At 48.1% G+C, this 23566-nt stretch overlaps 1 protein-coding gene across 2 annotated transcripts; it reads right to left on the bottom strand.

Annotated features, from left to right (window-relative positions):
• Positions 1–96: 96 nt before the first annotated feature.
• Positions 97–19933, bottom strand: IP6K2 (inositol hexakisphosphate kinase 2). 2 transcript variants are annotated; one of them, XM_084292440.1, is made up of 6 exons: positions 19871–19933; positions 6894–7181; positions 4547–4769; positions 3713–3888; positions 2250–2425; positions 97–849 (listed from the first exon to the last, which is right to left on the bottom strand). In XM_084292440.1, the coding sequence occupies exons 2-6, from the start codon at positions 7093–7095 to the stop codon at positions 352–354; spliced, it is 1275 nt and encodes a 424-aa protein (XP_084148566.1). In that variant the 5' UTR covers positions 7096–7181; positions 19871–19933; the 3' UTR covers positions 97–351. The 2 variants fall into 2 exon arrangements, with proteins under 2 accessions (XP_084148566.1, XP_084148567.1); XM_084292441.1 differs by lacking the exon at positions 19871–19933 and having other exon boundaries at positions 6894–7218.
• Between the last annotated feature and the right edge of the window lie 3633 nt (positions 19934–23566).

Below are 23566 nucleotides of genomic sequence, written 5' to 3'. Positions count from 1 at the left end.
CACACCCAGGAAGATCTCGGAACTTCACCTCTTCTGCAGCCAGCAGCAAGGACAGAAGCAGCGCTTACAATGACCAAAAAGAATTTTATTGGAACGTATACACACAGGGATAACAGAGGTATCTGAGTAATCAAATATGGAATGTTTAAGAAAGTTAAAATAAATAAGGATACCAAGTTTTGCCAGTGCTAGGTCCAGCACCAATGTAAGTAAATGCCCTCCGAACAAGTCTGACTCTGATGGGACCATCCCTGCAGAGCCTGTAAAGATTCCTACCACCAGAAAGTGGCCAATAATTTTGGAATACAAAGAGTCACAATAGTGCTTTCTACCGCTGTGCATTCACACTGTTTATTCGCTACTTTCGTCTCTTATTTCTTTAATAATATCTATTAAATTCTGAAGTCCAAAAACATAACCCGTGTCTTGGCCCTCATGTACCACGCTATCTTCTCCATAGTACTTGCAGGTTGTGTGGGCAAAGTCTATCATGCGAACATCAACAGTACTAGCGGTGGGTTTGTAGGCATATGCTCCCGCTGACTCATCCGAAGACTCCTCTGAAAGGTCCTCTAAGTCCTCCGGGTCTGAGTCAACAGCGACTTCCTGCCTTTCCTTCCCATCGTAAATGATCAGCAAGGAGCTCGAATAGAAGCGGTACGACTCCTGTTTCTCCAGGACAGACTTGAGTTCAGTCAGTTTTTTAATAACTGATTCAAAGAGTTCCCTGCGCAGGTATTTGCCGTTATGAAAGAACTGGTAAAGTGCTTCTTTAAATCCTTGGACTGAGAGTTTTCTTCCATGGTATTTATTCATGAACATCAGCTGGCCAGTGCCTGCCTGGTAGACCTGCATGTTCAAGGACACAAGAGAAAAAAAAAGAGTTAAAATTGTTGGTGACACTGAGGTGAAGACATGGGGGCAAGCTGTGGGAGACAATGCTATGCAAAGCTCTTACAGGGCAACGCACTGCTCTTAAAACTGCTCTTGTAGTTACAGAAACTGTTAGCAACAACAGATCCAGCCATGTCTATGGAGCTTAGAGGCACGGAGGAAGTGGAAAATTCCTTCAGTTTAGATTTGAGCTTTTCCACTTGGAATGTAAGAGTGGGGAGGTTAAGTGAGATTAGGAAAGCTGTGGCCAAGATCTCCAAAGTCAAGCACCGGCTTGTACCACAGCCACTCGCTCAGCTCGTTACCTGCCCCAGCTCAGGGGCACACCACGAGGCCCAGAACGCTGGGCTCTAAGTGACAGCACCCAGCACTTCAGAAGACAAGGTGTGCCCCTTAATCCTCTGAATTTCAAAGAAGTCGGAATTGCTCCTGCAGGAAGATTCCTTCCTACAGGGGAGTGTTCCATACATCACACAGCTCAGTAATGCCAAAGTATCTGCATCACGTAAGGATTGCAGGTGCCTCTGTTTTCCTCCACAGGTCTATACTGGAAAATGAACTGACAAGCCAGCCCTGCTCAAATCCCAGCGCTGTGGTTAGGAATGCAGCTCCCACACTTCTGTTTCTGCCTCGTGCTTTTCTCCGAATTGAAACAGGGAGCTGAACACCAACCATGCCAAGAGTCATGCTGGGGAACAAGTCCTAGCAAACACTGCCGGCATTCCTGGAATCTACTGGATGGGAGGAGAGAGGCTTCGGAAAAGCCTCAAAAACAAACAAGTTGTTTCCCACTTGTCACTCTAGGAATACAGAAACAAGTAAACAACTCAGGTGAAAGTCCACGCAACTATCTTGTTTGACCAATAGTTCTACCATGCTTATTAATCCTCTTCTTGTCAACACTTCACAACAGCTCCACTTTAAGCAGTGAACGACCCATGGCTTTGCAAAGTCTGCCAGACAGACCTGACTGCTAGTTAATATTTTGGCAAATTTCCGCATTTTATTTAAAATGTGTGCCAACAGACCTTTGATTGTTTCTTATGCTCTCCTAAGACGTTAATCACATCAATAATTTTACTACACACTTTTCAGTTGCTGTTATGGAGCAGGGGTCTGTTTCCTTGCTGAGAGAACACAACCACTGGGATGCAGAAGGTGCTGCAGGCTGCTCCCGCAGATGCTGCCACCTTCAACTGCTAGGTGATACTCAAAAGCTTCACTGCCCTCATGAAAGGAAACAAAGCACAGCATCTCAAGGACAACACCACACAGGATTACTACCTAACCTAAAAAAAAAAAACCACCAAGAGAAATGGGTGCAAGCCTGTCCCTTTGCATGTAATTCCTCTCACCTGCATGCCACAAACTCGGACTCCAATAACAGCCGATGTACTCTGCTGACATTTGCGGATCTGATTGGCCTTCTTCTCCTCTGATGCATCATCTCCGTGCTGTCGGGTTCCCATTTTAAGGTCCAACACGCATGGTACTTCATATCGAGATGTCAGGTTTTCCAGCAAAATGAATTCTGGCTAGTTAAGGAACAACCCTCACAGCAGAATACAGCTTAGCACAGACAGAGTTTAGCGTCACAATCTTCATTCTAAGCATACCCAGTACGCAGTAGCCTACCAAAACTTCTGTAACACTTGGTATCACAGTGGATATCTATTCCCAGTACCAATGGTCTCTAGAGAAGACAAGTGATTTTCTACATTAAGTGGGAAAAATGTAACTAGGTCACACAGAAACATGATCTGGCAGATGACCCAGACTCAGAATTATGAAGTACTGCCTACTTAAGAGAAGACTTATCTGCTTTTGTGGGAAATTAAGATTGCATGTGCTTCAGTTCCCACTGAAAAAATGCTGAAGCATTTCCACATCTGAAATGCCAAAGTTCAAAAGTACTTCAGAACATTTGATATATGCTTCGGAGACATTACACACTAGTACTTAGATAATTCAATTATCACCGACAGTGAAGCCATGACGATATCAGCCATCAAGTACCTTCTACCATTCTGAACAGTTTTAGTCACTGAGTTGTTCTGGTAATTCATTCACCAGAACTCCTCACACAGGGAATCTGCTTACCACAGCATATAGATACTAATATTTTTGCAGGATTTACTCGTTGCATGCAAGCCTGCATACAGCAATAACCCCCTAAGAATGCATGGGGGGGGGAGATGTTTACCTACAGCTGCAGAGCCCGGACATGTGCTTCAGCTTTTGCACATTGTCGCTTTTTTCTTTACTCCCAACCTGACAGTTTATATCCAGCTTTTCTTTATCAAGAAGTCTCACTATGAAGAGACTACTAGAGGCAGATGACTCCTTGCAGCAGAACATCCTACCCCTTATATTTAAAGCAACACTGAGAAGTTGCTGAAAAGGCAGAGAGGAAGCTAGTTTTTAAGATCACCAATACCACACACAAATATTCGTGGTTCTTGACAATGAAAAAAAGCCACAGCACTCCTCTTCTCCCTTGAAAGCTTACACGAATAAACTGGTTTTGCGGAAGATCCCAAACACAGCATACTATAAAACCTTTCCACTAATGCACAGTATGTAGATTTAAGTCAAGTTATTTGGATTTCGTAGCCTAGCTACTTTACTACATGCAAAAGCCTGTGTTCTGGAGCTGGCAATCCCTTCAAAGTCACCAAGTAAACGCCTGCTTCACGGAGTCTCTCTGGATTACAGTTAAGCCTGCGCTGAGTTTTTTTTTTTTATCTGTCACGTCCAAGAAATAAAAAGCAGAGCCCTTCTCATTCCATTGTCATGAGGTCTTTTCAGGAAAGGATACTATACTGATTCCGATGTTTTGCATTTTCCTTCATCCGTTGTAACTGTTGCTGGTGACATTTCATGCTCCAAGGATTATGGAGTTTAAACTGTGAACTGACATTTCCTTTTTTCTCTACAGTATAATATAAAACTTCAGACTTCTTCAGCCACTCAAATTCTTCTTCCAATTTGTGACTAGAAAACAGAAGCAGCAAATTAGAGTCAAATCCCAAAACAAGCTCCTTGAAAGGTTCACAGTGGGTTCAACTTTTCCATCTATTTTGCTCACCTTCACCACCAGCTAGCCTAAGTTTTGTTTTGCTTTATGGACAACTGGACAACTTCCAAATCAGTAATGCATCAACCTTTGTAAAGCTACTTCCAAATTAGTACAGATTAGCATACAGCCGAGTCATGTTACAGAACATTTAGTAATTCTCTTTGTACATTCTTTATCTGAGTTACTTTGGCAGAAATAAGCGATACTCTAAGGTCTACCCTTTGCTAAGGACAGTGGTTTAGCACAATGCATCACAACGGGAATACATCACTAACAGGGTCCCTCAGCAGAGCTGAAATGTGGTGGCTTGTTTGCCATATGTTGTCCAACACTGGAAAGCCTTTCTCAACTGATCGCAGCAAAAAGGACTCAATATGCTAAGCAGGCTGAGCACAAAGCAGTTTCAGTACTAAACCTGACTGCACTGTTATCAGGAAAAACAACACAAGAAAAGAAACTGAAAGCTAGAGGTCTGGAGAATTCTCTAGAGTTCTGAAGATCACATCCCAGTTTGGCAGGAAAAAAATGTTTTGCTTTAACACTTTGCAGTTGAGTTCTCCTCAGCAAACCTACCTTTTCATTTTTTCCTCTTTCCTGTGCTGTCGTACCCATTCCTTAGATATCTTCTCGTTTTCTAACAACATTGTCTTTTTGTTAGTCCATCGCAACAGCTTACTTTTGGGTTCACAGTCAGAATTATCTAAGTTTTCCAAGTTATCGTGGTCCCCATTTAACGGATATGCTATTAGACATAAGTTTCCATCTTCATCCTCTTCAAAGCTCACTGACACCACACCTGAAGAGAGAGAAAACAAAAGAAGTTGTCAACTGCTGAAGCGATAAGCGAGCCTGTTACAACACAATGTTACACTGAGAATAGAGCAACTTTTGGTTTCTCTTACCCTCATCCTTAGTTTCTATCTTGCCACAGGCCAAACCTCATCGGCCAACCTAACAAATATCAAAAGACCTAGACAAAAATAACACCCCACAAAAGACAATTCATCACATTAACAAGACAACGATACAAAAAGTTCTTTTCTCTCTCTGATACAGAATTAAGAGCCAAATAATAACAGGAGACAATTTCAATTAATAAAAGCTTTTATTAATTTGAAAAACCTGACTGGTCTGACCCTAAGTGAGATGTAAAACATGTGTTAACATCTTGCAGTGAGAAGTGACCTGCCCAAAAATACACCAAAAGCTGCATGTTTTGCATGGCAGCAAAACAAAGAGCACTTATCCAAACAAGATCTGGTTAATTGAACCCCAGGGGACAGGAAAGACTTGCAAGCAGAGTAACAACACAAGAAAACATTGTATTACAAAAGAAACTAGTCCAAACGCTCCCCCTTAGAACCACCATCTTTTATTATACATTTTCCCCTCTGTTTTGGAATATATTTTATTGATACTGGTAACGCAGCAGTCTTGTGAAATAAATAACAGAACGCAATACAGAACAAATCTGACTGTGGTACACAGAAACAAGGTGAACCTTGAGAGCACTTCTCGCTCATCCTCCCTCTCAAGAGTCTCTAGAGCACTACACTGCGTCTTAGGAGTCTTAGCAGAGCGCTCTGACAGATGCCCTTAGTGCCACATTAGCACATTTCAACGCTTAGCAAAGGAGCCAGAACGATTGTCTGAATTGTCTGTTAATTTTATTTTTCAGTCCTCTCTCTTTATTCTCAAATCAATCAATCTGCACAGTTCTTGCAGCTCATCACTAGGCCAGAGGGGAGAGGTCTCGGCGAGAGATTGGCACTTCTGAGCTGGGCAGGCGGCTCTGAGACCTACAGTAGCTGGGGCAGGGAGCGCAGAAGCTCTGACTGACAGTCCTGCTGCCACAAAGGAAAGGACAACAGGAAAAAAAGGGGGAAAAAACAGCCAGCAAGTGGCCTTTGGCTTTATCCTGGAAAAAAAATAACAGAGAAGGACCAAGTGAGGCCCCTTATCCCTCCCCACACTCCCCCAAAAGCCACACACACTGGTACAATTGTTCTATTACATGGTGAAAAGTATCATTCAATGACCACATTTTCTTCCAGTCCAACAGAACATGTAGTGCCAAAACGTCTCTGTAAGCACGCAGGGAGCATAACTGTGCAACATCTCCTCTGAAGTCTTCCACCAGTTTTACAAACAGTATGCAAAAACTCGGTCACCCTTAACAGCTGTTCAAGTCAGTGTGCTTTAAAAAGCAACTCCGTTTAAAAAATGCTTCAGTCATTATTTATTAATCACTGGGCAGCAGTGGATGGAATACCAAAGGGAAAGAGAAGTATTTCTGTTAACTAGCGCAACGCTCAGGAGAACTGGAATTTCCACTCCTACATAACATCTGACTCAGCCTCATCACGGCTACTTGATCCTTGCCTACCTCAATGCCATGAATTTTCATTTCCTTAATGGCAGAAACAACACTGCACACATTTAACAAGACACTTTACCGACATTTATTTATTGTGATCAAAATGAGAGAGAGAGAGAGGACACATCCAAAAATAAGAGAGACCACAACTAAGCTCACACAAAACACCAGCAACCAATCTTATTAAATCCCTGTAAACAGACATTAAACAAGTGGCAAAAAAAGTATGAATCCACAAGAAAAGCAGCAGAGGATTACTGAGAACATTTACAAGCTGTTAGCTACTTACCTGTGCCTAAGGGAGATATATGGGCTATCACCAGCAGAGCTGCTCTACTCTAATGCTGTTAGTCAGCCCAAACGCCAACTTGGCAAGCATTTCCACCCTGCATCTCCACAGCCTGCCTCAGACAACATCAAAATACATGAAAAGAGAACCCTAAAATCTCTTCCTGCAGAAGAGACTTCAGAGCCAGCAGAGAGCCCGGCACGCTCGCAGTTACAGGAAGAAGCGCCCAGCCCCGCGCCGCGCCGCCGACTTACCCTCGTACTGCGGAGTGAATTTACGCATTTCCGTCGGGAGGGTCTCGTAGAACTGGTGCTCCCGCTGGATGAGGGGCTTGCAGATGGTCTTGTCGTTAAACCGCAGGACGCAGGAGTGGCCCCCGACCTGGTGGACAAAGGGCTCGAGCAGCACTCCCTTGGAATAGTGCTCCACTTCCATGGCTCCGAACGCTGGGCTCATCCTTGTAGCGCATTAGACAGAGGCAGGGGACGGCGGCGGTGGCAGTGACGAGGAGCCCGGCGGGGGGCTGGCTGCAGCGCGGCCGGCTGTGGAGCAAAGCACAGGGCGCCCGCTCAGCCCCGCGCACCGCCGCACCACTGCGGCCGCACCGGGGGGAGCGCCCAGAAAGGCGCCACGGCTGGCCCCGCCCACCGCCCGCCAGCCAATGGGGAGCGCGGTTTGAGAGTTGGAGGGCGGGGTTAGGTAAATAGGGGGGCGTGGTTAGAGCGAGGTGGGCGTGGCCACCGGGGCACTGCCACCGGGCTATGGGGCTGCTGCTGTGCAGGGTGCGGGGCGATGCCCATGGGATGTAGGGCGATACCCACGGGGTACGGGGCGATACCCGGGGGTACCGTACCCCGTGGGTATCGCCCCGTACCCCGTGGGTATCGCCCAGCTCGCAGGGCACTGCTCGGCCTCCCAGGGTGGGGAGCCGAGGCCGCAGGGCTGCAGCAGACCCGCTAACACCACGGTCTGCAGGTCCACGGGGGTGTTACTGGAAACCAGCAGCTGCTCGGGGAAGCTCATCGATCAGCTCAGCTCCCGGAATGTTTGCCCGCAGGTAGTGAATCAATAGCAGCTTACTATGCACCCGCTAGTTGTTTTTTTTTTTTTTTTTTTCCCTCGCCCTTTACTTTTAAGGCCCTTAAAAACAGCACCAAACCAGCAAAATCCTCCCCTCCCTCCCCAGCTGCTTTCCTGGTGTTTTTCATCCCGTGCAGCTCCTCCCAGGGCACCCTCACCCCAAACACCAAGCACCGGGCAGGGAAAGCCCCCCAGCCTCACCCCAAACACCTGCCACTGCCAAATCCGTCTGGCTACAGCCCGCAGTGCCCACGAAACGCAGGGAGAGGGGCAGGCCCTGCCATGTGCTGCCAGGGAACTGCTGTGTGTCTGTGCTTGTATAACACAGCAGCAATTTTAGGACTCAGGAGTTTGGATGCTAGGCACTCACGGCGAGACCCTATGCAGAGGGAGCCTCACACCGGCACAGCCATGCCTGTAACAGCACCAGCACCGCAGCACGTGGCCCCTGATCCTGAGGCCACCTTCCTGCTTACCCCGGGGTACAGACACCGACTGGCACCTGCTCAGACCTAGAAAGCGGCTTGCAACACCCCTGTCCTGGCAAAAAGCACCTCCGGCACAGGCCACACAGCACCTGGTTTACCCAACACGTCTTCAGGGAGCTCATTAGCAGCAGCTCAGGGCGTTTGCTTTAACAGCTGCCCAAGTGGTGTGGACAACATCCCTCGCTGCTCGCACCACTTCGCTTTCCTGAAAGACCCAGACCTGGCTCCCATTCAAGGGCTCGCGAAGCGAGGGCTTTTTATAGTTCTGATATTACAAAAATAGCCGTTACGCAATATTTAGGCAGGCTTCGAGAAATGTTAGAAACATCTACACCAGTCAAACACAGAGCGCTTGGGCTGCATGACCACAAGGCAAATGGGAATACCGAGAGGAAGGAGAGAAATCACATCAGAAAAGACAGCTTCACTGTGCCTGCATTAACGAGCTCTGCTGGGTTTGTCTTCCAGAAACACAGCACAACTCTCAAGTGATATCCTAGAGTCTTGTAGTGCATCCCCTGATTCTATAACCAGCTTGTTTTCAGTGCTCTTCAGAGCAAAAAGCGCACAGACCAGCTGTTTTCCAGCATTTTCCCAGACGCTAAACTCAGGCTCGGTGTACTCTGCCCTTTACCCCGCCGCCACAAGCTTTAAAGCGCCTTTGATGGAGCCTTTTGTTCAAAAAAACACATCGGGGAAAAAAAAAGCAGATGTGCAATTCCTTCACAAGCGTCGAGCATTTTAAGAAAAACCTGACGTAACTCGGAGGAGGCAAACAAACTTGTCTAGACACAACAATAGCTTGAGCAATGCCATTCTCACAGTAAGCAGCAAAAGATGTTACAAACCCCGATCTATAAAACAAGAGCGATGTGTGATGACATCTTATTCCCATCCTCGCATGACAGCGACCAGCGGCAGAACACCACGATGAACTCATCCTTGCAGAGTTTTAAAAATTAAAATTGATCCCAGGTGATCCTTTGACAGGTATTTCGTGGCCTTACAGATTCTCCACGGCGTCCCGCACGGGATTGCATTAACGAGGGCAGCCTCTGGAGAGCGCAGCTCTCAATTAGGCAGTGACTGCTCCCTGCACAACCAGCTCACAAAAACAACCTCCTTTCTTCCCCCAGCCCCTGCAAGAGCAGGCTTTCTGATGCAGAGCTGCCCTCCGAAGCAGTCTGCTTGAATTGGGCTCCCCAAATGCAGACTTCTACGTCAGGCGGCCACCCGCAGCTCCCAAGAGACCCGATTCAGCTCTGCAGCAAGGCAGACAGGGCTGAGCTTTCTGCCTGCCTTCCCACAGCTCGCTGGGCAGTGCAAAGGGGGAGCCGACAGCTGGTGCACGGCACAGCTGCTGCAGGATGTGATAGCCCCGCTGAGCCACGGTGGTTCTGAGGAAAGAGCAAATCACACAGGCAGCCACAGGAGAGGAAAATCCACAGCCCAGTGAAGCAGCCAAAGCTGGCTCAACTTGAAGAATAGTCAAAGAAATGAATGCCAGCTGAAAAGGGATGGAGGAACATGCAAATATCAGTGTTGGAGAGTTACAGAGAGCTGGTGAGACCAACACCTGCCTTGTGCACAGGGCTGGGATGATACCTCAGGTCTTGGGCACAACCCTTCACAGCTGAAACAAGCACACCAAGAACCTACCACATCCCTAACGAGCTGCAGTGCTTACAGGCATGCTGCAAGCCCTCATGTAGCCAGGAGGCCAGCCTCCTCTCCTGCTGTCACCAGCAGTGAGGGACATGAACCAAACAGCACAGAGCACCCAGCAGTGGGATATCAGAGCCATGAGGCTGGTTAAATGGGCCCAGGCTCAAAGTTCTTGCTCAACTTGTGGCTCATCGTGACGGAAACCAGTGCCGATCCTCCACACAACACTATTTTATCTCTTAGCACACGTGCCCAATCCAGGAGCAGTGAAGACCTGCTTCTAACATTCGCTTCAGTTGCTGCTTGGCTCATGAACTGAAGCTGCTCTGCTGTGTTTTACTCCACGAGACCTTAAGCCAGGAATGGGGATACCCCAACCCTCCAGTTACCTTAGCACAGTATCAGAAATACAAAACATTTAGAAATAAACTGCACACAGAATAGGAACCAAGCCCTGCACAACAGACTGTGTCTCGATGCAAAAAACCAACCTTCCGCATTCTTTTATCACAACTGTTTTACCAGATTCCTAGCTCTCAGGATCATTATACCTCTAAATAAGGTAAAAACAGACCCGCAGCAGGCTTTTGAAACCTTTCCCATCTTGAATAACAACAAAGTAATTAAGGTTAAACAGTAAAAGCTACTTTCTGGCATTTTTTTCTGGTTAGGATAGAAGTGCTGAGCCCAGCCTGACATCCTGCGTGCTTACAGAAAGCAATCGCTTATTCTGGTAACTGATTTTTAGGGAAAAGGTCATCTTCACTACATGTGTGTGCTAGCACTGTAAAGTCTCCAAAAATGTTTCTCACTGTAAACAAAAAGCCCTTCCCCAAAGAGCAGGAACGCAAGTGGAGCACAGCAGATTTAATGTTGCTTCCAGCACTGGGGGAAGAGCCACAGAATTAGGAGGGGGAGACGCGACAGGCGAGCATACTGCTTCCTATTTCTCGTTTTGTTTTCCCTAAACACAGGAGCAAAGACATAAATTTGGGTAACATATCCCAACACTCCACCCTATATTCCAGAGAACTTCTCAGCTGAGCTCTCTTTTAAACAAAGATTACATTGGAAAAAAAAACTTTTTGTTAAGTGCAGTGTTGGGCCAAGAGGCTGTGATGTCTCTCACTACACCACGTATTGAGCCCACTAAAAAAAGAAAAAAAGCTGAGCCACAAGTTTCTATACAAGCCAACGTTACTTCAGCTCCTCTGCAGCAAATTCATCAATCTAATGACAATTACGTTGTCTCCAGGACATGTACTCAGAGATGAGCAAGGATGAGGCTTTGTAAAAAAGCAGGAACACTTCAAGGAGTGAGCTATCAACTCCTCCACAGCGAGGAGCGTGCTCATTCCCCAGGCAGAAATATTTTGCTGTGAAGCCACAAGGGCACTGGGAGTCAGGCACTGCAATGACGGGCTCATCCCCACCAAAAAAAAATCCAAAAAAGCAAATCCTGCTTGTGGAGAGCAAGGTGCTTGGGGCAGGCCAAGAGAAAAAAGTCTTCTTAGAAGTACTGACACAGATGTATTTTCTTCTAACCTGTCCTTATCAAACCGGTGGTGATTGCAGTGGCACACTGAGGCAGGTTGGAACAATGAAAAAAAAAATCACCAGGAAAAGGAAAAAAGATTCCTTTAAGTCGTTTACTAAATCACACGAAATAGATGGACCTAGGGAGCCAGAATTAGTCAGGAATTCTGGAACAGAGTTTACACAAAACAAGCTTGCAAAGCCCTTCTGGGAAGGTGACAGAACCAACCAGCTACCAGTCTTGGCCCACTGAGGCAGAAATCCCATCCTGTTTTTAACTTTAGACAAACAAAAGACTCCCACCAACAAAAAAAAAAAGCAGACTTATGATCAGGTGGAAAGTACCTGCTCAGCAGCTCAACCAACTACAGTGGCAGCAGCCCTCCTCCACACGGTTACAGGCACTCCCATTCCAAGCTGTGTACACTTTTCCTGCTGGGCTATTGGAGGAACGCAGCAATAAATCCTGGAACACACCCACTGGCAGCAGCTTTTAAGAAAATCCTGTGCTCTGTGCCAGGGCTCATCCATCACTGGCACATGACAAGCAAAACACAGCTGGAAGCAGTTAGTTCTAAAAAAGTTTCGCCTTTTTTTTTTTTAAGCCTTTACCAGTTTTACAGCTCTGCAAAATTAGTGCTGAACAAATCAAAGAAGTTCAGGGGTGTTTCAAACAACTCGGATGTGCAGGAGAACCCCCTGAAATACCCACAGCCAGGAGAAAGCCAGCACCTCTTACAGAGAGCCCCTTCTGCAGGGAGAGCACCGGGCCCTTCCTGGCCAACACCAGGTTCACCTGTAACATGCAAATAAAAGATGAAGCATTCCAGTACTGACAAACGTACAGAAAGAAGTACGTTTTCAGCATATAACGGACTTTTTAAATAAAAACCAGCAATATTTTTACCATCTCCTTTTATTCTCTAAACACGGAGTTCTGATGTTTTCCTTTAAACATACCCCAATCCCAGCAATATTTACGATGAGAGAAAGCCACAGCCCCACAAATTAAGAGTCATTCACATCCGTGAATGTAACCCCACAGCTGCAGACCACGTCTTGTAGCAGCTATCAGCAGGACTTCTGAACACAACTTCACCAAACAAACACAACAGCCCGACTTGCATCACTTTCCAGTACTGCTCCTCATGCGGGACCATCACCCCTCCCTTAAACCAGCCCTACACCTCTAGGAGAGCCCAGTTCCCCTACATTTTGTCTTAGAAAGCGAGGCAGTAACCAAGGCAGCCTCCAAGAGCTTCTGGCTTTTTCTTACCAGGAGCACGTAGGGCAGCCACTCAGCCAGGAAGGCAGTTTCTCCAACCTCAATGAGGATTTTCTGAGCAAAGAGTACAAAGTACCCAAAAAGCAACACTTTTGGCTTTCCCTACACCCTTTGTGATCTGCAAGCTTAACAACCACAGACACAGAGCTGCAGAGAAATGCCAGATTTACTCCTCAAAGCTATTTTATCTCTCTAGAACTAAAATAAAGCCAAGTTACAGGTTACTAAGCATACCCAGCCAGAAAAGAACACACAATTCTGACCCGTGCAGTTTTTCCAGGGATTGTGTAATTTACCAACCAGCCTCTTTTCCAAGTAAAAAATGCCATGGAAACTAAGAAACCTGAACCACCAAAGCTAAGCTACTTAAACTTCCTATTTAGAAACTGATCCATCTTAAAACAGCATTCTGGCACCAGCGGCTAAAAACACCAGTTGCTATAACAAGACAATGCTGCCCTTTGTAATGGAGAAGCCAGAATAGCATTCAGCCTTTAATCTTCCGAAAATATGACAGCAAGAGCTAAATTGCACGGATTGCACTTGTGAAAGTGTTATTCAAGACACAAAAGAAAGCGAAATTCAAGCACTGAAGTTAAAATAAATTCACGTCCACACCTTTCTCACTGCCATGAAGCCCGCAGCCTGGTAACTGTTTCCAACCCCTCCACCAAAGGACACGGCACCTTTCGGGCTGGCCCCTGAAGCTGTGACCAAGTCGCCCTAAATGAGAATTGCTCTGAAGTGCAGCTATCAAGTCCCTTCCAAAGGTCTTACCTGCTTAGCTACAGAAAGGATTTTCTGTCTGCGTGCCCTCCAGAAATCCCAGCCCCTAATATTCAAGCCATGCGCCTGTCAAGTGGACAAGGCTGCAAAACTCAAGCTTCCATGCCCAAATCCAGTCCGACTCCTTGAGCCAAAATTTCCAGGAATGCCATGCCAAACAACGATAATCTATAAATAAACTACAAGGAGAATGGTGCCAACAACCTACAGTTACCTATTTCACGCCTCCTAATTATACACATACTCATTGCTACCATCAACATACTGCAAACAATGTTTAGTCCCTTTTTGGAGAAACTGGTCAAAAAAGGAACCCGTTGTAGAAGAAACTGGTCAGAAACAACCCAGACAGAGCCAGGAAGCAGACCCGAAATGCTCATCCACAGTTCAGGCCATGGTTCCCCAAGTGTTGGCTTTGAGGCGTTACTTCTGGTGCTCATGACAGATGGAGTTTTCTCTTCCCAGCAGCTGAAGTTCACGAGATGCATTTCACAGATCTTTTGAAACTGCCTTTGTTTCAAAACACTTCAAGCTACTGAAAACACATCCCTAACCAACTAAAAGCCTCCCGAAGGGAGGTGATACATGATTCAGCAATTTTACACACTCTTCTTCCCCTTTCCATGCTGGTTAAAGGGATAACGAAATAAATTAGGTCCCAAGACCTTGAACATGAGCTCCTTCCAGGATGCCCAAGCACTACAGAAATTTAATTCCAGAACACAGAGACGAGTGATTTCACCGTGCTTCTTGCTCAAGTATAGATTGGACACTAGCAGGTGAGGACAGGACAGGAGTCTTACAAGAACGACTCCAACACAGCACAGTAAAATCACAATAATATTTTATTTACACTGTAAAAAGGGACAAGGGTCTTTTGTACAAGTATGCCCGCTAACATTAAAAAAAATGTTTCTTTAAAAAAATATTTATGTTTTTCATCTTTCAGTGACCTCCCAATACACCATCTGGGACCAATTACAGGCTAACCGTACTAATTACTGTCACAGAATTAATTCACCCTTATCTCGCACAGTTTACATACGCAAACAGCCCTGCAGAAACACTTGAAAACAATCTTATCAATTTCAGTAATCCATAAAAGAAAGCTTTTTCACAGGAGCTTGGCTGCACTGCTCTCACGCCTCAGCAGGCTGAAATACATTCAATAATGCAAAAAAGAGAGCAAATTTTATTAGCCTGGGACACAACCAGGATAATTTTTATGCCCTCAAAGACCTTTGCTGCTTTACAGGAAATTTTTAGAGCATGAGCAAGCATGGTTGGCACAAGTGCCTTCAAAGAGACACCATCACGAACCCAAAAGGGGAGGCTCAGACAGGATGACTGCCAAAAAACTATTTTCTCTTCAAAACCCTGCAATACTGCACCACCATCCATGCTGTGCTCATGTTCCAATTCTGCATTTCCGAGAAACAGCCTACTGTCAGAAAGAAACGTGTCAGGGAAAAATCAAGCTCACAAAAGACCATTTTATTTTTTCAAATCAAACTGTGCTGTGATGTTAGCTCATTATTCACTCTTAAACACACGAAACCACCATTAGGCATTTACAGTTAAATACGTACAAGGCTTTGTTTCAGCTGAACGAGCCTCAGCCAGCCCTCCTCTCACCACTCAGCTCGCTGTGCCTCCATCAGCCTTTATTCAATCTACCCCTCATCCTTGGGAGACTACTTAATTCTGTAAATTCTGAAGTGATTCTGCAACACATTGTTCCCTCATCTAGAACTTTCCCTTTGGTTTAATACTCACATGCTTCTCTCCAGAAAACCAGCTAATTATATTGAGCTAAACCCAATTTTTCCTCGTTTGCTTACCTGCATTATTCCCTGTTGCAAAGCTGATTATTTCAGTACGAACACATCCCCCAAATTTAACCTCAAACCTTCAGTTGAACGGAACCAACCTTCTGAAAGAGCTAACACCTCAGAGATATCAAATGGTGCCTATCGTGCCCGCAGTTTCACTTCAGGATAAGGTACTAAATAATCATCTGTAGGCTGACGTCAGATTAAAAGGGTAATTTGCCATCGCGTTCTTAACGAATATCCGAGGCACAAGACAGCTAATGTGCTGTTCTTCTGGAAAAATATGTGAAAAGCAAAAGAGCAATCGTTAGAAGGAAGCTGCCATCCTCCATAAGCATAAAATTAGGCAGCACCCACAATCCCTGATAGGCTTTCAGGCACTGTTGAAGTTTTCTGCATCACAGCACCGCGCTGCTATTTGGGTATTGTCGTCAGAGCCATCTGTGCCTCAGGAAGAAAATCAACATTTCTGCTGTGCCTGTTCTATCGCGGACCCGACGGGACTTGTGATCCCAGTCTCGTTCTGGCATAAAGCCCCCAAACCCTTCCTTCTTCCTAATGCCATCTTCCGAGGAAGGACAGCCCCTATAATTGTATCTGCTGCCCTTGGGGTTGCTTGCCCCATCCACAACCCGGGGCACCATCAGTTTCAGCGAGTCGACCCCATCTCGGCAGCTCCTTCCAGCTCTGTCAGCACAGCAGGGTGAGAACACAGGGACCGAGGCTTGCAGCACCCCGAAAGGCTGCTGTGTGAGGTCAGTAATTAGTGGTTCTGTGGGGCCGATCAGCACATCACAGCCCCAAACCAACCCCAGCTCGTGCACTGCCTCCCAACCATCCCTCACGCAGCTTGTCCAAGCAGGACTCTGAGACCCAAGCCATTTTATGGGCAAACCTTGACTTTTTCCAGTAAAACAACACAAACCTGGGCACTTGCTGGCTCCAGCTACTTCCAGGAAAAGACCTTCCATCCGCACCAGCAATCCAGGTGCAGAGTCATCAAAGATAATTTAAGAACCTGACGGCCAGCAGAGCAAGAGTACTTTCTGTACCCATAACGAAGGTTATCACTGCCCTACTCCAACACACCCTGGCTTTCAGAGGCAGGCTCAGGACCTCAGAGACTTAGCCCTACACAAGTCAAGAGGACCCAGTGATGATTCTGAGCTCCTAAACACTTGATTAACCATCAGCAAGCAACCTTCATTTGAACAATTTTGCTTCCACTGCATCAGCAGAATTTCAGGCTTTGCAGGGACAGAAATATTCTGGCTGCTTCCAGCTCGTTATGTCGTGTCACAGGGCTTTTTGCAAAGGGGAGGAAAAGAATTATTTTGAAACCAAATCGTTATTATGAAAAGCCCACGGATAACTTTGTATGAGGCATTTCTAAGGAAAGCTAGAGAAATGTCCACCTACAATTATACCTTAAAACCACATAGTGTGGCTTCTTAATACCTGAAAACCATCCCTATACCGTTTCAAAGATACATTCACCTTGGGCACGACGGAAAGCCCGATAAAAGAATTAAGAGACAGAGGAAAAATCCTCTCCCCTGCAATGGAAAATTTTCAGCTCTGGGAGCGAGGCACGGGGATGCTCGGCCGGGCCCGCGTTGCCTAGGCACCGAGCGCAGCCGCCTGCCAACGGGGCCGAGCCGAGCGTCAGCACATCCAGAGCGTGGAGGCAGCGAGTTTGTCCTCCCCAGAGAGAGATACCTGCCTGCCCTGCTGCTGTGCCTCTAGTTTGTGTCTAGTTTGTGTTCACCAGCACAGAAATATGAAGGAAACCAACTGACGGCTTCAAAAGGAGGAAGCTGCACCTTGGCTCGGCATCACAAGCCACATCAAACCATGCCTCGCTCCAAACCCCCGCCTTGGCCACGGCTGCCCCACGGCTCTCCCACGCGAAGCGCGGCTCCCCCAGGCAGGGCAGCATCAAAGGGACACCACAGAGGCATTTAGTCCACACGCTGTGGGTCTGGAGCAGCTCCAGAGCTCAGGGAAGCACCAGCTCACCCGGCTGTCCTGATTTCCAAACGCCCTCAGAAGAGGATCACAACATAAGTGACATTTAACACCAGCCAGCCCCAAATTCCCAACCTTTACCTGAGTTCCCTGAATTTAGACAGTGAAGATTTAAAGATTAAGAGTGACTACTGTTTAATTCATCGCTTTAGGTGAGATTTCTTTGTGGAGTCTCTATGACCAGTGGTTCTTTCACCATCAGCCCGACAGCACACACTGTGCCACCACCTTTCCCTAACCAAGGCAGACATCTGTGACCACAGCAACGCTGCTGACAGACCGAGGCACTCTCCCTCATGACAAGGCATGCCTGCTCTCCCCAGCCTTCAGAAGAAAAAAAGTCATCCCAAAAACATCCTCTCTCACCCCCCAGCTGGTCAGAGGACAATTAGAAAGTGTCACCACACCGCTGATCTGGCTGCGGGCCCAACCACTGACAGGCGGCTGAGAGTTTCTTTCTTTAACATCTTTTCTCATCCTGCTTTTACAAAACCTCACGCCCGACAAATCTGAAGTATTCTTTGCAAGCAATTGGTAGGGAAGGAATTTTTCAGAGAGCACAGCCTCGCGTTCACATGCCTGACCGCTATCCAGCTTTCCAGCTCCATCCCAAGTTACTGTGGCACACCATTACGCCGATTCTGATCTACCTTGCTTCAAGAAGAGACAGCGACATAAATTTTGTTATTTGTACAACCAAAGTACTGCAGACAAGTTAACAGATTACTCCAGAAAGCTATAAACAGCAAATGCAGAAGAGAGAGAAAAAGAGTCTTTCAATTACATTAATGAATCTAAATTTATGAAAAGCTACTTGGCCCCGTTTAAGGTCCTAATTTTTTAGAAAGAAGTATACATGAATGGCTATAATCCTTGCCAACATCTTACAGTCCTTCCCTGAAATCCCTCCTGCAAGGCTTAACCAGGCTACACTTCTGGTCACTTGTGATTATTTTAGGGGAAGAAACACTCCCGGATGTTTGCAGTTCAATGGTTTCTCCCTGTTGTTCTCCCTCCCCCCCTCCATTCACAAATTACATCAACTGTCTGGAAGATGCTCAAGGACCCAACAGAAGCAAGCGTTAGGTAGCAAACCCATTTTAAAGCACACATACTGGTGTGTTCCTGCACGTGTATACAAAAGAAGTTTCCATTCCAGGATATTATATATCCTGAAAATACCCAAACACAACTCAAAGGCAATTTTAAATGTTACAAATTAGCTCATTTATCTGACATAAACAAAGCTATGAGCATGGATACCAACCGTTTGAGCCATTTAAAAGCCAAAATAACCCTGATCTTTTTGTTCTCAAGGATCAAATTGGACCTGTACTATTCCCAGTTAATTTCACACGTTGAACACCAGTAACGTATCCCACGGCATTTAACTCAAAAGTTAAAGGAACTCAGAGCCGCATTAGCTCAACTCAGATCAGCATTAGCTTAACCGTTCCAGAGCTAAATACTAAAATTCTGATTTCATTACTTAGCACAGAAGAGCCCCGTAGACGTCCACGAGGACAAGAAGCACACACGCACTGGACGCATTTTTTAAATATCTGAGCAGCTATGGGACACAGAAGGCACCACGCCAAAAAATAAAACACGACCGCCTAGAAGTAAGGGCAATTAGGCTCCAGCTGCTATCAGGGAAGGTATCTGCGTTCACCATGTGTACTTTTTCACGGTGCAATTCAGGCCAAGGACGTATCAGGGCGTAGCTACCGAGAGGCTGTTATTCCATCAACAGCGATAACGTTTATTTCCTTTAGCTGAACGCTGACTTCCAAAGCCCCAACCCCGGTGTTTTTGCTGGGGCCGAGGGCCCCCACGCCGCGAGCCATCCCCGAGTGCTTCCCACTTGGCGCGGCGGCGTTGCTGAGCGGCGCATCCCGTTACGCAACGCTCCCCAACCTGCTGTTTTGTCATGCCGCAATTTCCTAAAGCGGCCCCCAAACCTGCAGCACGTCCCACACAGGGATGACGCCTCACAAACCAACACCAGACCGTGTCAGGGGGGAATTTCTGACCTTAGGGGCTCCATGAGCCAGACCAACACCTATACCCACACCACTGCGGCCTCCCACTGATGGGCCACAAGCCCCGCACCAGTGGGGGCAGCGATGTAGGATGAGGCAGGACAGGGCACTACGAGGCAGGATGAGGTGGGACGGGGCAGAATAAGGCTGAAAGCTCAGCACAGGGCACAAATAGGGTGACACCAGGGCAGGAACCCCCATCCCATCCCATCCCACTCACCCCATCCCATCCCATCCCACTCACCCCATCCCATGCCATTCCACCCATCCCATCCTATCCTATCCTATCCCATCCCACCTCACCTCACCCCATCCATCCTCACCTCACCTCATCCCATCCCACCCTCACCCCACAGCCAGCCCCAGCCCCCACCACACACCCCAGCACGAGGGTGAAAGGGGACCCCACACCCCTCAGAGCCCACCCCCGGGACTCTGAGGAAGGCACGGAGCCAGCAGAGGGCCGAGGAGCGGCGGCCGGGCCGTTACCTGCTGTCAGGGCCGGCGCCGGCGGCGGCTTCGCCTCTTTTGTTTCTCAGACGCCAAAATGGCGGCGCGGGGCCGGCCTCCCCCTCCCGGCTCCCCGCTCCCATCCCCACCCCGGCCCGAGGCCCCGCCCCTCCCTCGGGCTCGCCTCGCCATTGGCTCCGCCCGCGCCGCCGCGCGCTGATTGGGCGGCCGCCAGCTGCCGCTGTTGCTAGGGGAGCGGGGCGGGAAGGACGGGGGGGGTTCGGCCCCCTCAGGGCCCCCTCAGGGCCCCGCTGAGGTGGATGGGGTCCTGCCCCGGTTTGTTGTCCAAAATCAGTGATAGTGGCCCAAACACACTCAAATAATGCCCCCTCGGTGGGTCCCCGGCCTCCCCATCAAGGAGGAGCCCCAGCCCTGAGGCCACACAGGCCCATGGGGCTGTGTGTGTCAGGCTCACCCTAAATATCTGCCCCTAAATGTCTGTAGGGTTACACAGGTCTTATAGGGGCAACACTGCCCCAGTTCACCCTGAGGGGTTTGGTGGTGCCGCTGTGGCACTCAGGGCTTGCGTGCCAGCCCGCCGGTGGGCCTGTGACAACGCAGGCTTGGGAAGGAAAAAGGCTGAATAATGGGATCGCTGCGGTTGAAATTACTAAGCGACAGTCTCTCTGGCAATGAACTTAGTGACGCCCTGCCATCTATTTAATCACGTTAATGAGACAGAACAACTCCTCTCAGATACAAATTACTCCGCGTTTCATTTAAACAAAGGTCAGAGAGCTAAAAGCTGCGCAAGCCGCCACAGTTCTGCTTTGCAAAACGCTCAGCAAAAGGCAGCCTTTGTCTGCGGGGGCAGGCTGGCATTTCTGGCGAGCAGCTGCGGGGCTGGGAGCACAGCGTGTCCCCGGGGACACGCACCCTGCACAGCTCCCACCGCCGAGGACGGGTTTGGGGTGCAAACACTTTCCACAGGGCCTGGGAATGCTGCTCGGTTAGAGGTCTGAGCCTAGGTTCGTGAGAGAGATTCAGAGGACAGGGGGTCTTTGGTTTCTCCTTGTACCAAAACACTAGCATGCGTACGCTTTTCTATAAGATATGATGACGTATGCTGGTTCTTACTGCTTAAAATACATCAGTCTCGCTCGGGTAACAGTTGAAGCCAAGCAGGGCTTCCTGTTGACAGGTTTCTGATTTGTCTGGTTGTTGCTATCAGAATTATCTTAATTTCAAAACGCATTTTCTAATGCATCTCACCATTCACAACTAGTGACCTTGTGTTTTTAACGTTTTTAAATCCAATCTCTTTGGGCTGGAGCTGGCCATGAGTGACCAGGTCAATAATTGACTCAAGACATTGGCAGTTACGGCTGGAGATTATCACTACACACTACCAGTTTTAATCTGTGTTTGCAAGCCCAGGAATACTACCAACAGCCCAGAGCCGGTCCCAGCTCCTGCCTGATTTATGGTCCTGTTGTGTGGCAGCACGGTCCTTCCAAGCGCTGGGATGTTCCCACGGGATCACGGAAGCATTAGGTTTCCTCAAGCCTTGCTTCTTGCCGCTCTTCTTTCCGTCCCTCTTAATTAGCCAGGGAGCAATTCCAGGCTACACGAGTCACTCAGACATCCCTTGCCTCCCTGCGATCAGCTTCCCTGATCCGGGTCATGCCTGTAACAAGAAGATGTTGACACCGAGCATGGCTTGGCAGGGCTGTGTTGTCGCTCAGCTCTCGCTGCCCCTTTCATTCCTCCGCTGCCCTTGACCGCACGTGGCTCACGGTCACTTCCCCGCCAGCAGCCTGCAGCCAGCCCCGCTCCCAGACATGGACACAGGGCTGATCCCGGGGCTGCCCAGCACCAAGCTGCTCGGGAACAGCTTGGGAACATCGCACCCCAAGGTCCCCAGAGCCTCTCGCAGAGACAGCAGAGGTGCTGCACTGGAGCCTTTAGGGATCTGCTCAGGCAGGCAGTGGAAAGGTGCCTGTCACACTGCCAAAACCCTGCACAAAGTAAATAGGCAATAAACATCCTGCTTCCCTAAACACCCTCCTCTCCCTTGTGTGTGCGTGTATATCTGTGCTCGCATTTTTAAAGAGCCTTTGCAAAGCGCCAGGCTGACAGTTTAAAGGAACAAGCGCTTCCCTTTATTAACAGAACTCGTACAATATAGGAAGCAGCAGAGAAAACTCCTTTTTGCCGGGCTGTGTCAAATCCACGACCCAGAGAAAAAAACCCTGAGCATAAAGTTCATGCATGTTTATTTTTGTTGTCTTGACCAAGGACCAGTTCCTTTTACAGGGAGCGGCGGAGGAATGCTCTGAAATTCCACGGTTCAATATGACCTTTGCCAGGATGAGGGCTGAAAATTTCATTATATAACTGAAAACTGAGACCCTGAATCAGAAGATGTAAGCCAAAAAAATGTAGTCACTTCTCACCAGATCAGCCCAGTTCCAACCCAAGACAGTTTTCTTCCCACTGCACAATCCTGACACTCAGTCTTCAGCCTGTGGTCTGTGCCATTTTTGTTGTGCCTCCATTAGTTCAAATTAATGCACATGGTTCTCATTACTTACTTGCAAAACATTTCATCAGATGCTGTGTCTGATTCAGTACACAAAAAGCCAGGCCACTAAAGGAGGACAGCACTTAATTTAATAAGGAAGATGGGAAATGTCATGCTTTAAAGATGCCTTGCACGGAAATAGATTCCATGCTCTATCCTCAGTCCTGGCGGGGTCAAAAATAATAATATTAGGAGAACGGAGCTGGAAGGAGAAGGCTAGCGATGGGGGGATTTCTGTGCGTGGGCAGCAAACTTGGTTGCCAGAGCCTCAGCAGCTCTGCTGCCGGCCTTGCCAAGCACCTTCTGTCACCCCTGAGCAGTTACAGGCTGAGGCACAGGGGATAAACACCGCAGAAACACGGACGGGCTCTGTTTACCAGGGTGGAAGCTCTGCTCTGGGATTTCTCAAGAGCTGCGGGGATGGGGAGCTGACAGCCACTGCCTGATGAGCCAGGGCGCGAGGGGTCACAGGTGATGGATCCGCGCTTTCCTGCAGGAGGCTGTGATTAATGGAATGTTTTTTTTTCTCCCCTCCAAGTTCCTTTTAACCGATTTGATCAGATCCAGGCACCACAAGGAAAAAACATCTGTAGCTTATGGTTTACGGGCTCGGTTTGTTGGCTGCAGGCGAGCGGGGAGGACATGGCAGTGCTGAAGCCGTGAGCAGCAGCAGCACCCGGCCAGGCAGAGCGGTCACCGAGCGGCACAGCCCAGCTGTATTCACCGACCCAGCTGTGCCTCTCCATGGCCTGCAAAGCCTCGTGTGCCCTACGTGTGTGTGCCAGGGTCCTGCTGGGACCTGCTTGTGCCCGGGAAAGCAGCGGGAGAGTGACCAGGAAAAGAGCTGTGAGCCAGGAATACAGGCACACTGCTCCCTGCCCCTTCCCGCAGAGATGTGTGCCCCCTTCAGAGACCTGGGTGTTACACAGATCCAGCTTGGGCTCCTGATAACAAGCCACCAGCTACTGCCGTGCCTCTCCTTCCCCAGCCTTTACCAACCGTGTCTCTTGAAGCTGCACGTCTCCAGCAGGACTCTCTTCCCTAGTGAGCTGCTGGCACAGCACAATTCCTCTGCACTCTTGCAAGATAAAACCATTACTTGTCAAAAAACACACGAGCAGAACAATGTGTAGACAGCCCAAAGGTTAGGG

This window comes from Netta rufina, assembly GCF_964035555.1.
Source record: "Netta rufina genome assembly, chromosome: 10".
Lineage (NCBI taxonomy): Eukaryota > Metazoa > Chordata > Aves > Anseriformes > Anatidae > Netta > Netta rufina.
This window is presented reverse-complemented; position numbering and strand designations above follow the sequence as displayed.

What these genes read in the sequence shown, in the direction of transcription:
- IP6K2 (XM_084292440.1), bottom strand. Translation starts at nt 7,095, where the DNA reads ATGAGCCCAGCGTTCGGAGCCATGGAAGTGGAGCACTATTCCAAGGGA. An exon ending in AAAACATCGGAATCAGTATA is followed by an intron (nt 2,426 to 3,712) that starts GTATCCTTTCCT and finishes TTAACTAGCCAG; the next exon opens with AATTCATTTTGCTGGAAAAC. An exon ending in TCCGAGTTTGTGGCATGCAG is followed by an intron (nt 850 to 2,249) that starts GTGAGAGGAATT and finishes TTGAACATGCAG; the next exon opens with GTCTACCAGGCAGGCACTGG.